Here is a 15,862-nt window from a genome sequence, read left to right as displayed (position 1 = left end):
TCAACACCAACAACATGTCTTCAGTAATACCAAAAAAGTGGCACCCAAACACCATGGTCACACATCGTTCCATAAAAATCACAAACTAGAAAAAATGATAGATAATACCAATGTTGATGTCAATCAAGGGCAATGTGATCCGGGCTCATATTGTTGCCAATCAGTCTCCTCATCACTATCTGCATCAACTGCTGAAATAGCACGTACACATGGAGCCTTGAAGCGTGAAAGATGTTGATGGAAGACCTCTGGATCACTATCTATGCAGAGACAGTGTCTAGACAACTCAACGCAAACATTGCCCAAGCCACCACATCCAAAAAACATATCAACAATGTAGGTGTGCTCCGCAGTAAATGTCCGCACAAGCCAGCTAAAAAAAGCAAAAAATATGCGTATTTTTACTTTATGTAACATAGTCCAATAACGCATAGTAGGAAGCATATATTCTTACCGAAAGAAGTCAAGGCTACGCTCGGCGGCACCTCTAAGAGAGTGTCCTCCAATGTACTCTCCGTCGACGCGCTCCACCAGTATTCCGGACTTGGCATCGAAAGAGTTGTTGTCCACGCTCTCTCCATCTCGTCGATCGTAGATATGACATTGACCCTTACGATAAAACAATCCTAGCAATAGTGTTTCCACCTACAAATTACAACTAGAATGTGATCTAATTGAAGAAAACTACAAGCATGCTTTTCAATCAACAAATAAATTTACTTACTCTCTCAATCTCAATGGTCTTTCGCACATAACCATCGGGGATCAAAATAAGGATGGTGTGCATCATTTTGAATCCCATCTGGATGGCATGGCTAGACACAATGCCAAAGTGATCAGTGGAGCTTAGGGTGATGTACCACCCATTGTCTGCCACATACTTTGAAGCTATTACGGCCACTTTCTTACTTAATTTTCGAGAGAATTGATTCCATGGAGGGACCTGCATAATACGCATCGTTAATTTAATTAAAGTTCCAAAACTATCATAGACTCTCCATTGTGGTTTTGAAGGATGCATACCTCGTTCTCTGAAAAATTTTCAACTTTAAAGTTTGTTGGAAAATCCGCAAACAAAAGAGAGGCCACTTCATTGCTCTTTTCCCCATCAACATGGGCTGAATGAAGAAAATCCAAGATCCTGCATACGATCAAATAAATGTATTTCAAACATTCACAACACACACCACACATAGTCAGTCTTTCTTTTCACATGTGTTTACCATTTCTCATCATCGAGAGAAATTTTGTAAACATCTAGCATGTTCCCAATAACGTTCACATCACAATCTATGGAAGGCACTGCATAATCAGAAAATAAAATATTTCATCAAGAATTGTTGAGTAGAAAGAAAGTGACAGCTAGATATCTATACAAGCAAGTTTACCTGTGGAGCCTTGAGCACCTTTTTGGTTCTTTTTGGGAGACTTATTGGGCTTCTTGGATCTAACAAAATCCAATCGTTTCTTTATAGAGGAGATTGTACTATTGTTTACTCTTTTCGAAGAGGTGGCTTTCTTGGAAGCTGAGCCAATCTCCTCAATACCATTTTCATTTCTTTCAAGAACGTGCTCTAAAGCAAACAAAAATATATTTCTCACAAACATAATCTAAATAGTATGAGCACTTTAACAATTTTGTAGTTTTTATAAATGCCAAAAATAACCTTTATATAAGTTCCCTTCATCACGTGGGTAGGTGCCTCAAGTGTAATCTAGCCACCAAGGGCAATACTCAATTTCCCAAGCAATCAAACCATAATCTCTCATCCATAGTGGATACATACACTCCTCACAAGAGAGGTCCCTCCAACTTTCAACAACAATTGGCAACTTCTCCAACAAAGTTTGATCGTAAAGCTGAATTAGCCATCTACATAAAATGCAGTTAACTTTATTTGAGCTCCTTTCCTAAGTGACTTATTTATTATACAAACTCTAAGTAAAAAATAGAATGACAACCATAAAGATATCAATTGTATTACCTGAATAATACTCTCCTTGAAGATTCCATAAGCTCTGGAATTTTTTCATCCGACTCTTTTGTGTTGAGATTACTCCAAAGCTCCACAAAAGCTTTATCAATGTGGTCCCTCAATTGGTGATGAAACCATGCCCTCCGGCATTTCTTCAATCATTTTCCCTTTGATCCTCAAGCATTGCTTCAAGATACTTCCCCAATACCACTCTTTACGCAAGTACATTCTAAATTTCATTGCACTAATATAACGCTCAGAAGTAACATCATCTACACGGCAATGCATCAAAGAGTGCAATATTTCCTTTTTCCTATAGAGCAAACAATAAACAAACCATAAATGCATTGATTCATTTGATGATTTCATGTGTATTTTTTATCCAAAAATTATTACCTCTCTGGTGATATTTTAGAAGTTGCCAAAGAGTGGACTTTGTCTCTTGTAAGGCCCACTTGATCCTTTTCTCTTATCCAATTGAAGTTAAATAATAAAGAGAAGAACCCTTGGCCATTGGCGGGGTTGGCAATGGCCAACATCTATGTTATATTAGCACGAGATCAAATCAAATCAATTTTTCAATCAAATATATCAAATTCAAATGACATGTCAACTTAAAATTTAGTAGAAATTCAAACATAAACGGGGAGAAGAGAAAGTGTTTACCTTATAAGCTCTTTCTTTGAATATTTTTTCTATTCTTCCTCGAGCAACCATTTCCTTTTCTGGCAGTGAAATCGAGGGATCATTGATCTCTTGCATCTCTTTGATAAGAGACAAGTCAAAGTCTTCCTTTTGTAGAGCAAATGAAAAAAAAAAGTAAGATTTTACAAAATAATGTCAAGCTTTAGAAATTACATAAAAAGTGTACTTTAAGGCAAAAAAATTTACCTTCCATATGAGCATTGCTAATAAAAGAGCAGGAGCGTTGTACCAACTCCCTTTAGATGCCTTCTTCTCACAAGCAAGCTCTACCTCTATCCATCGAATCCAATCTTGGGGAAAGTCTTTCATTAAAGAATCTTTGCTTGCCACAGCCAGTTTTTGGAACAAGAAGATCTCCTGCCCAAAATTTGTGCTCACAGTGGCCGGTTCTACCAATCCTAAACCACAATATCTTAAATTAAATGGCAGTAGAATGACATCGATAAAGTAATAGCAATAACGTTCAAAACAACAAATGTGCTTACTCATTTTGAGAGCGCAAAGCTAGCATAAGCTCCCCCTCTGCACTTCTATCAACAAAGACAAATTGATATTTCACAGAACAATGTCTCCACTTTATCATTGAAAATTCTACAACAACAAAAAAGAAAATTAGAAAGCATAGAGTAATACAAGTCAACTTTACATTAAACAAAAAAGAAATCACTTACGTGTTTTTATTAAGCGCATCCAAGTTTTCAAACGGTGATTACCATCCCAAACGATAAATTTTTTTCCCCTTAAGTCTTCCCACTCAAGGGGAAGGGAATTATCAAAATCATCGCTTATTTCTCGCCAAATAGGCCCCCATTCATCTTTGTCTAAGTCGGAAACATAATGTTGATCATGGCCTGGCTTCTTAAATGACACAAGAAATGGAGCTCCAAGCACACTGTATCCAGACATCTCAAATCTTTTCACCAAGCCCTCAGTGCCTGGACCCACCGCTCTAATGGCTTCATTTTCCATCAATCTACAAAGAGGAATTCGAGGAGTTTCCCCACCTCTCTTTACAATAAAACCCTCTACAATCTCCTCTAATATTCGACCATGAACATCCTTTCCAAATACTGTTGGATGATCGGGAGGTTTAGCAACAATTGTTGTTGCTTCAGACACGCTGTGAGCCACCAATTCACCTTGTGTAGCATGAATATCTATGAACACCTCTTCTTCATGCACATCACTCAATGTATCCTCTTCTTCATGCACATCACCCAAAATATCTTTATTTCGATGGACATTGGAAGAAGCAATGGAAGATCGTGCATTGGCCCTATGCCCTGTAGTGCCAGATCTTAATGTGTATCCTACTCCTACAAGCAAAAAACAATAAGAACACAAATAGTTTAGTGAGTATGATGAGACAAAAGAAAAGAAAACAAATAGCTTAATGTATTTGAACTTACTTTGAGAGATACCTGTCCTGCCACGTTTAGATGGTGTACGAGCCATAATCTATTAACCACAAACAACAAAAATCTTCTTAGCAATGACAATACAAATATAAAATTCCAAATTTCGGCAATATAACGGCGTAAAATGCAAACTAAAAAAAAAAACCATTCTCAACTTGCTCATGGCAAGGAAAAATACAAATCCACTTTGACATTTGTATACCTCTTCTCTACAACGATCTGTTCTTACATCATTGTAATTGTTACTGTAAGTGTGTATGCAAGTGTGTTAAAGTGTGTGAATGCAAGTGTTTATATGTGTGTGTGTGTGTGGATGTATGCATGATTGTGTGTGTGAATGTAAGTGTAATATGTGTGTGTCTTTATGCATGATTGTGTATGTGTTTGTGCTATGTATGCAAGTGTGTTGATGTTGTGAATGCAAGTGTTTATATATGTGTATGTGTGTATGTATGCAAGTGTGTTGATGTTGTGAATGCAAGTGTTTATATATGTGGGTGTATGTATGTATGTATGTGTGTGTATGCAAGTGGATGTGTGCATGATTATGTGTGTGTGAATGTAAGTGTAATATGTGTGTGTATGCAAGTGTGTTGATGTTGTAAATAAAAGTGTTTATATATATGTATGTGTGTATATACTTGACAATACAAATATAAAATTCTAAATTTCGACAGCATAACGGCGTAAAATGCAAATTACCAAAAAAACCATTCTCAACTTGCTCATGGCAAGGAAAAATACAAATCCACTTTGACATTTGTATACCTCTTCTTTACAACGACCTGTTCTTACATCATTGTAATTGTTACTCTAAGTGTATGCAAGTGTGTTGATGTGTGTGACTGCAAGTGTTTAGATGTGTGTGTGTGTGCAAGTGTTTTTGATGTGTGTGTATCACTGTGTGTGTGTGAGTGTGTGTGTGTGTGTGTGCTTACCTGAACACGCTCGCCCGATCCACCGGAGGAGGTCCAATGGAAGCTCCATTGGAGCTCCTCCATGCCTTGAAAGGCATGGTGAAAAAGCAGCACGCGCGCTGCCCTCTCACCATGCCTTTCAAGGCATGGGGGAGCTCCAATAGGAGCTCCATTGGACCTCCTCCTGTGGATCGGGCGAGCGTGCGCAGGTAAGCACACACACACACACACACTCTCTCTCTCTCTCACACACACACACACACACACACATCATTTGATAGAAAATCTACACACACACACACACACACACAGTACCTTGTCTTCTCTTGCTCCTTCTTCTTCACAGCAAAACTCCACTTTCTCTTCACTCCACTTTCATCTCCTTCTTCACAGAAAAACTTCACTTTCACTTCACTCCACTTCAATCTCAATTAAAACTCCATTTAAACTTCACTCCACTTTCATCTCAACTATTTTTTTTTTCACACACACCATATATTACAAAAATGATATTGTGGTATAAACACTCACACACACACATTCATTTATATATATATATATATGTGTATACACACACACAAAGATATACACAAAATGGATTCATATATATAGTTTTACTAAAAAAATACTATGTTTTTTACACACACACACACACAACCATATTTTTAAAAAAATGATTGTATGTGTTTGTGTGTATAAAAAACGTAGCATTCTTAAAGTTAAGTCATGCACACACACACACACACACACACACACACACACACACAAAATGTAAAAACTATGTGCACAGTTAAATATCTTATGTGCACATACACTCAACTTAAATATCTTAACTTAAAAAAATGCACATACACTCAACTTAAAAATATCTTAACTTAAACTATGTGCACATACACTTAACTTAAATATCTTAACTTAATAAAATGCTACGTTGTTTACACACACCCACAAAATCATTTATACACACGCACAGTAATGTATATAACTTAACTAAAATAATTATATATACACACTACCAAAAACACACACACATATATATAAAATGGCAAGATGGAATCATATATATAACTTAACTAAAAAAATTCCTACGTTTTTTATACAAAGTCAGTCATATAGAATGTTACGTTTTTTATACACACACTCCCACAATCATATATATATATATATATATATATATATATATATATATATATATATATATACACACACACACACACACACACACACACACACACACACACACACACACATACACAAAAGATGAAGACACTATTAGACTGCATTAAATGCAGTCCTTGAACCACCATTTAGAAATTAAATGGCCCCTCAAATTTGATGACATATTCCACTGCACATACATTCAGAACCGTCATATATTAAATGCACTTCTTCAATTATGATTTTCATTATTCTTTGAGCCGTCACAAGATCTTACGCAACTATCTTTTCTTCTACCTACCAATCTTTCACTTTCATTAACCTTCACATCTTTCATTAACTTTCACCAGTTTCATTAACGTTAACTTTATCTTTAACTTTCATTAACCTTCACCACCTTCACTTAATCCACCACAGTTTTCTCGCATCTCCACCCTGTAATCTGTTGCTTGAGAGAATATTTCCAACATGAAAGTAACAATAACTTGGAAGGTTGGTGGTCAAATAGTCAACCGCGGCATTCAATTGAAGGGTAACTCATTGTTGCTTAGTGCTTACTATTTGCAGAGTTTGCTGCCTCCATCTTGCCATTTTCAGTCACTATTAGCTCTTATTGAAAGTGATTGTGGCCTAACAAAAGTCTTGCTGCAACCACAGTGGGATATAGAAGGTCATCAGCATTTCTTAATAGATGGTTCTTTTTCGAGCTTGTTTGAGATGCTTCATCCAGACACATTTATACAGGTATCTGACAATGAGAAAGGAAATGACAAAGAGATATCTGAAAATGTTTTAAGCATTGTGCATCTTGAAAGTAGTGGTGACGATATAGGACAGCTCAAAACTCATTCAATCGTCATTTGGATTCAACAAAATCCAGGGGCAAAAAAGTTAAATGATCTGTTAACATTATGTGGAGCTCCTTTGCAAGGTGCTGAACTTCCACAACATTATGATGGAAATTTGTGTTTTGAGTTACCTGCGACTCATGATAAAACAAAACGAATGACAGGGATGGAACAACGCTTTGATGGTCACTTGTGGACTCGCCCATCTGTGACAACCATGGCAATAGCATGCACAATTCGTCTAAGCCACTGTTTGGGATTCATGCAGTGTAATTATTCAACGTGTCCTCATTATATTAAGGAACAAGAATTCAATAGTAGAGATTTTCATGGATATTTGGACAGACAGGTGAAAAAGGACTACCTTGCAATGGAAGAGAATACAACAATAACTTGTCATTATTGTCAGAAGGTTGTTACTTGTGTTGCTGCTTGTCCCTGCAAAATCTATTATGTTTTGCCTAGAGATGGTACAATGTCGCGACTGGCAATACATGTTGGTAAACATTGTCATAATGTTAAAGCAGGTACCTCTAGGGCTGCTATTTCAAGAGTGCGGAAACTGGTAGGTACAATACTAAAAATAGAAAAGGGTGGCCCAAGAAAAATTCAAATGTTGGTGGCTCAACAACTTGTTCTTCACTCCTTGATTGGTGAGGAAGCTGAAGCTACATCCGATGTACAATTCAATGATTTTTTGGAAGAAATGATGCCACTGGTTCAAACCAAAGGGTAAGAAAACTCAATTTGGTTCCTTGAATTTGTTAATTTTTTAACTATTATAAATTTAGCCTTCTTGTGATGCATCGTGTAGGTTTTCTTCAATTGTTTCAAAGGAGAGAAAGAGTCAAGGTGCTGTTATTGGGGATGGATATATATGATAATATTTTATTGCTTCAAAAAAAGTGCATGTTTCCTTTTTTTCATGGGAGTAGATTTCCTGGACAGGGTGAAGAGGATGACAAGTGCTTCCTATTTGAAATGTCCACTAAAGGACCAGGTTCTGGGATTGATCTGGTAAATCGGATGAAAAGATCTGAAACTGGTGACTTGAGAAATGCGTGGGTACATTTTGATTTTACCCATAGAATAGATGGATGGGCAACAATGTCATGCTCAGTTTATGATCCAAGGTAATCTTTAAGTATTTAAATATCTCGTATTTTTTTATCATTAAATAAAAGAAGATGTGTGAAAATGTTTATGTTGAATATCTTGCAGCATACGATCACTACAAATAATTGCTATATGTGAAACTAAAGAGGAGGATGCAAAGACTCAAGTTATTTTTTGGGAGAGCCTTAATTCAACAATGGAAAAGTACGGACATGGTGCAGCTGACTTTGCAGGTTTTATGTCTGATGAAGCTGGTGCAAATTGGAATGCTATTCGAACAGTCTTCAATGGCGGGCCAGATAATATCATGGAGGGACGTGAACGATCATGCCTATTTCATTGGGAGCAGAGTCTCCACAAATATGCTAAAAAGTGGATACCTCAACATCTAACAAATCAACACATTGAAATGTGTGAGGACTGGAGAGCTTGTAAGACCATTGTGCTTGCATCTCAAAAGGCACTTTCAATTCAAAAGTGGTGGAGACAACATCTATCTACAGAGAGCATCACAAGAGTGAGCAGATGGTTTAAATGGTGGGAGCAACGAATTTCACACTGGGGAGGAATTGGAACAGATGTAAGTACCTTTATGACAATCTATATTTTTAGAAAAAATTCTTTTCATACATGAAATTTATAAATTTTAATTCATGTTTTTTTGCATTTCATAGGGTGGTCTAAGTCCGTGGGAGCGGGCACAAATTCCCAATGTTAATTTATCAGAAAGTGTACATGCCAGTTGGTTAGCAGGTGAAGGTGGAAAGGGAAAAATATCCTTGTATGATGCATGTGTAACAGATGTTATAAACTCATATATTCAATGTGCAAAGCGTTTGGGATATACTACTGGGCGTTATATAGGAACGGGTCCCACAATGGAGACCTTGCTTTCTCGAGTTGAATCTCAGCAAACTCCAACTCCAACCAACGTCGCCCATCTATTACACGAGGCTGTTGCAGGGACTCCCATGTATGCGCAACCAATTTTGCATGGAGACAAAGAAACAGTACAACGCAAAAAGAGGGGCATAACAGGAACAAGTAGCTCCCATCGGCCGGAATATGTCATGGAATCTAAGCAACGAAACCATCGCGGTCGACCAAAAAAAATCAAGTTTGATACCCAAGGACCGGGTATTTCTAACATTCCGCTGCAAATTAGTGACAGTGATGATGATATTGGATCTCAAAAAGAAACAACCACACCTTTGTCATCTAAAACAAACAATGTGTTTGAGAGTGATGTGCCACGCACTCAGTGGGCCCTCAGGAGAATGCCCATTCAAAGTCAAAGAAAATGTTTTGGAACAGTAGGGAGAAAACATTTGTGACAATATCTTGCATAGTCACTCAATTGGTCTTGTTGCTCCATGTATATGGTCCGAAAGAATGTTCAAGGGTAAAACAATCGAGCAATGGTTATGGTTTTGTAATCATGATATTTTGCATACCCAATCAATCAAAAGACAAGTCAAAGATTTACCTCCTGCTCCAAATGTTTGGCCAGTAGCAAGAGGGACAGATATCTCCACACAGGAACTTGCCGCGCTGCATCAGAGTGGATTTCGGACAGAGAATTCAATGGTAAATCCACAACCTCTTGCTGGCGACTGCAAAGAAGGTGGTGGCAGCTCGAGGAAGAAAAAGTGGAGGCATGGAATCTCTAAAGAGGCCATGAAGAAATTGGAAGCATGTAATAGTATGACAATTATATTTTTGGATGAAGTGAAAAGGTCTCAAGAGCATGTAATTTTCCGAGTTCTCACTGAAAATAGTTATGAGATTCATATTAAACAGAGTCCAGCATGCACGTGTCCGGATTTTCAGAAGCGAGAGAATACCAACAAATCCTTTTTGGCATACAAACATATGTACTATGTGTACACAAAAGTGCTCGGACTTGAACCTAAGGAGCACATGATTATTCATCAGCCAACCCTCTCACCAATGGACATCGCTTTTATTCTTGGACAACCAAGGATGATTTCTCCCTCCATTTAATTACAACTGGTTTGGTATGCTTCTTTCACTCAACTAGAATATTGATCTATGATATGAAAGTGTTTTTCTGTATTTATTTTGGTTTATTATACTTGTGATTATTTATCTTGAAAAAACATTGTTCATGCAGCAAAGGATTTCAAATTTCAAGCAAAAGATATGAAGCATCTTGCAAGCTATTTGGGAGCAAATTACTTGCCTTTTAGAGTGACCATTACATTTATGGCGACTATCCTCTTTTGTACTCTAATTTTGATCTTATCCTGTGGTAGTTTTGCGAATGTACTTACATCCTCAAACTTATGTTGTTTCAAAAAGCAATTGCTTGGGAAAAATAGTATTGTCTCTATCTGGCATTATTTTTTACTTCATCATATTTATATATGCTGTGGATTATATTTAACTCTGAAATTAGTGTTGTCTCTATTCTGCATGATTTTTTACTTTATCGCATGTTTATATGCTGTGGATTATTTGACTCTGATCACATGCGTTGCGAGCATATTTGACTCTAATGGCATGAGTTGTGAAATGGTGATTTTATTTGTTTACATTTTTTCCGTCGTTATGCCCTCTCGGTCTCTCTCTCTCTCTCTCTTTCTCTGCTTAGTGATATACAACTCTATGATTTTACTTTCTCTCTCTAGAAGAGAAGTCACTCTCTCTCTCGCATAAATACTATCGCTCTAGAATTTATACTTTCTCTCTCCGTCAACCACACATATATGGAGTCTTATGCCGATTGAAAATTACATTAAATAGATACTTTATGCTATGACACATATTTGGTTAAAAAAACTCTAAAGATTGCTAAAATTGTCAAAAAAACTTGAAATGAAAAACTCGCAAATGTTAAATCCCCCCCTGCATAATACCCGAAATAGCACAGTGGAAACCATAAAACATACAAATCAACATACCTGAAAGATCTCATAGCACAGAATCGAAGCCGTAAGTGAACACACACACACACACACAGAGAGAGAGAGAGAGAGAGAGAGAGAGAGAGAGAGAGAGAGAGAGAGAGAGAGAGAGAGAGAGAGAGAGAGCAAGACAACGCACGTGCAGGCGCACCTCCTAGAGCGGAGTGCTACACCGGCACGGCAAGAGACAGAAGAGAGGAATGGAGAGGAGAATAACACAGACACTGGGTGCAATCTCCCCCCGTGCAAGAGTGACCATTTTCCTCTTGCACGTATTTGTTTTATAGATTTCTTTAATGGTCAAATTGGTTACAAACTGGCCGGCCGGTCATAAATGGCCAAAGCTCATAAAAGAGCACTTGAATAAATATACATAAAATGTAATATCCTTTTTCAATAGCCTAGGTCGGTAAAGCCTTTTCCACTTGTCAGCTGCAATAAATAATAACATATCAATTCCATAACAAGAACTAATAGATGACACTAAGGAAGCCTATGGCCTTAGCTACGATTACTATATTTATCTTGACAATGAGGATAGAGGCCTAGCCTTAGGATTCCCAGTCAATCTATACAATATCTTGTTTCCTTGACCCTATAGCCTGTGGTGCAAATAGATGAGTTAGGGTTCTTTATGTTTTTTTAATTTTTTTCAATAAGGGTTGGTGCATCTTCCCTCTGATGTTCCTCTTATAGGTATTTCCTATGGTTTTCTAGTGTGTACAGGAACGTATTGTAGTAGCTCGGCTTTCAAACATCTTGCAATATTTTTCTAGTCCACTCATTGAATCGAGCATAACACAAATAGATGCTTCTTATCCATTATCATTGATAATTGTCTTTTCTAGCATCCATGTTTCTCTGCCTTAATCATGATTGGTAGCAAGTATTGAGTACAGTTAGACATTAGATTCAATATAATTTTATGCTATATCTCTTGTCTAGGTTTAATAATCATGAATCCTGGCTAAGCTAGTATGACCAAGGTAGAGTGTTAGAGATCTTCTCTTCATATTGTAGGAGATGCCTTCCTAATTTTCAATGGTTACTTTAGGCTCTTAATCCGATGTTATGAAGCATTATGTGCAGTGTGTCAATGATTTCTAGTGGGCTTAATCCCTCTTGACTTTAGCTTAAGTATAAGAACAAAAGTTTGATTATTGTGATGAGTTTGGGGAGGGTGACAATGTCAAAATGACCCCCAAAGTTACACAATTGAAAATTCTTGAAATAAAAATCATGACCCCCAAAAAATCAAATTAGGCTCTATATGGCAGCAAAGACAATAGCATGAACACTTTGGGGGGTCAAACAAAGGGAACAATTCAGGCGATGTTCTCATGTGTGATTTCCTTTATCGTATCTTAACTTGAAGATCTTCTAGGTATAGCCTCTAGTATTCCCTAGGATATGAAACACTCTGCTCTCACAATTAAATAGCTTAATTGACTATGGAGAATTGAGAAACTTGCCCATCGTATTAATAGTTGACCTTCAGTGCCTATTGATAGTTAAGTTAGTGATGCCAGACTTTTTGATTCGTTGACCTTTACAAGTGCTCATGAGTTTGATCATATTGCATTTTAGGCTTACTACTCAAACCATTGTTTAATATTTTCTTACCAATCATTCCTTGTGCTTATTCATTGCATATGCTTTTAATTACCCATGTTCTTATGAGAATGCAGTTACTGTGCTATTTCTTGTTGATTTTGCAGTGTTCAAAATAAGATAAAGACTACCTCTTGTGATATTGGACTTCTTGATTGAGGGCACGTCCATCGTCCACTACTCTCATCAAGATGTTTAACTACTACAAGACCCATATGAGTGGATCCACGAAGTTCCTATTTTTTAAACACGTGTTTCTAAATTTTGAGGATAGAATTTACATTAGTAAGGGGGGGATATATGTTACCTTTAAGCATCATATTTTGTCATGGGACGGGCTTGTCAGTCCCGTATGTTTATGATTAAAGGTTGGTGATTGTCGATAAGAGGGGCACCAAATTGCAAACCAGACTTATTTAGTGTTGATTGGCCAAATGTGGCCACCCGTATGTGAAAGGGATGGACCCCTACTTCAGGATTTTAAACCTAGTTTTTTTATTATTATGAATGTACAAAGTTGAGCTCTTGCCGTATCCTCTTGGCTGTCTGTCTTTGAGTGTGTGTGTGTCCAACTTAAAAATTATTAGACTAGCTACTGTCTTGTATATTTAAAGTAGATAATATCTCAAGTTTTTCCTGCATTTCAAAGTAAATCTACCAGAATTGCTTTATATAACAATTCTTCTTTATAGCAATTGTTTACTTTTGAAAGGAAGTCATCTACACCATATCATTTAAAATATTCTTTTAGCTAAACATTGTATTCAAAAACAACTGAAGTATTTAGATAGTTTTTTTTCTTTTCCAAGCTCAGTGAGTAGGCCCGAAGTACATTTGTCCAATTTGAAGAATTCCTGTTATGGAATTGATATGTTATTATTTATTGTAGCTGACAAGTGGAAAAGGCTTGACCGAGCTAGGCTATTGCAAAAGGATATTACATTTTATGTATATTTATTCAAGTGCTCTTTTATGAGCTTTGGTTATTTATGACCGGCCGGCCAATTTGTAACCAATTTGAATATTCAAGAAATCTATAAAACAAATACATGCAAGAGGAAAATGGTCACTCTTGCATGGGGGGAGATTGCACCCAGTGTCTGTGGTATTCTCCTCTCCGCTCCTCTCTTCTCTCTCTTGCCGTGCCGGCGTAGCACTCCGCCCTAGGAGGTGTACCTGTACGTGCATTGTCTTGCTCTTGCTCTCTCTCTCTCTCTCTCTCTCTCTCTCTCTCTCTCTCTCTCTCTCTCTCTCTCTCTCTCTCTCTCTCTCTGTGTGTGTGTGTGTGTGTGTGTGTTCACTTACGGCTTTGATTCTGTGCTACGTTACGAGATCTGTCAGGTATGTCAATTTGTATGTTTTATGGTTTGCACTGAGCTGTTTTGGATATTATGCAGGGTAGCTAGGCTTCCGGTTGTAGTAGTGGTATCAGAGCAAGGTTAAAAGGATCATGACAGTTCCAGATACGAGGATGCGAGGAGATTCATGACCAATCAATCCCACAGCTAAGTTTACGTTACTTATCTTATTAGTATCATTGGTATGACATTTTTATTTTGATTTATAAGTGCATAAACATCGTTATATAATTCAATTAAAACAAATCTTTCTTGATTTATTTTTTTTGAAAAAAAATTAATCAACACAAATTATCATGGAATTAAAAGATGATTGAAGAATAATTAAGTATGAAATTCAATAGAATTAGCTTGTTTAAGAGTTTACAACCAAGGTATTAACCATCACCCATGTATAATTATAATACGTAGTCTATGCATAGAGATTTAAAGAAGCAGGAGACATTGAACGAGATTGTTGAATGGTGGAGTTTTGAGGAAGTAATTAGAAGACGCAAGATTCTCTCTTAACAATCGGTGCTAACTCCCCGACACAGTTGTGCATAGTACGAACCAATTAGATGTGATACTGTGATGGGAATGTCCACCCCGTAGGAGGCTTAATTTTTAATTTAAATTGCACTAACTGTTTGTCGTCTGCATTCATCATCATCATCATCGCTGCTACTGTGATCATCATCATCATCCCCACCATTCGGAGGACCCGTTTGTCACCCTGTTCACAAGCTATCAACATCACACGACATCACAAGACGCTCGGCTGTTGCGGCAACGACGGAGTCACAACGACGACTGCAATACACGACGCTCAATAGTTTTTTTTTTCCTTTGCTGTCATCACATGACGTGCTCTTGACGTCATTAGTGGGCGACACATATAGGCCATCCCATGCACCGCCAACCTCAGCAGGCCAAGGCATCGTGCTCTTCCTCTACAACTCATCTCGTTGCACCCCTTAACGACGACTTCACTTGCCACATATCACGCATGGAGGCAGTCATTGCCAGTTGCATGCACTCCGACATCACATATTTGCACGGCGAATGTGCAGTTGAACACCCCCGCCTCTACTTTGTGGCTCTTGTTTTCCGACCAATGCAAAATCTCTCTCTCTCTCTCTCTCTCTCTCTCTCTCTCTCAGTTTCTAGTCGCCACCTCCCGATGCCATGCAGCGGCTCAACCCCCCATAACACTCTTATCTTTCTCTGGTACACTGCCAACCACACGCTCTATCTCATTTGATTCCACCAACCAACCTCCATGCAGTGGCGTCGCAGGACTTATGCGCCTCAGGTCATGCTCACGAGATGCTGCAGCCCTTTACAAAGCGTAGCATGCAGACCCACAATACGCTCTTTCGCTCTCTCTCCAACTCTCTAACATTTTTTGTGTTAGTTGTGTGCCAACAACCTTAATCAGCCGTGCACATGACAAGCCACTACTCCAACCGCAGTAGAGTGCAGCACCCAATTCATGATACCCACTAACTATCGTCTACCGCCCTGCTTCGAGAAATTCCTTGAGATTCCGAGTGTCGACCCTAGGAGGATTATTAATATCCTCAGATTTTCCCTCTGCTAAAAGTTCAAGAGCCTCTGCTACATCATCTGTGGGAGGCTTTGAATTGGAAACCTCCTAGTTTGCAGCCAAATCTTCATGCACCTCAACACCGGAGCTGGACTGCGCTAGAATGTGTTGCGTTGCGCTGGAATGCGTTGCAATTCTCGCTCCTCAAGAACTTCAACCATGGGCACTTTCGGTGCTGCACCTATTACCTCGACAGATTGCCCTTCATCTTGCATGGGCGCTTCTGATAGAGTACCTATT

The 15,862-nt window shown here is 38.0% G+C and overlaps 1 protein-coding gene across 1 annotated transcript; it reads right to left on the bottom strand.

The window, feature by feature from the left end:
* Positions 1–969: 969 nt before the first annotated feature.
* LOC147461390 (uncharacterized) lies at positions 970–1,608 on the bottom strand. Its single transcript, XM_086505460.1, has 3 exons — positions 1,389–1,608; positions 1,224–1,302; positions 970–1,141 (listed from the first exon to the last, which is right to left on the bottom strand). The coding sequence occupies exons 1-3, from the start codon at positions 1,606–1,608 to the stop codon at positions 970–972; spliced, it is 471 nt and encodes a 156-aa protein (XP_086361586.1).
* Positions 1,609–15,862: the final 14,254 nt, after the last annotated feature.

This window comes from Adiantum capillus-veneris, chromosome 3 (genome assembly GCF_014529385.1).
Source record: "Adiantum capillus-veneris isolate H3 chromosome 3, ASM1452938v2, whole genome shotgun sequence".
Classification (NCBI taxonomy): Eukaryota; Viridiplantae; Streptophyta; class Polypodiopsida; order Polypodiales; family Pteridaceae; genus Adiantum; species Adiantum capillus-veneris.
The sequence above is the reverse complement of the archived record's forward strand: the minus strand, read 5'-3'. Positions and strand labels throughout refer to the sequence as shown.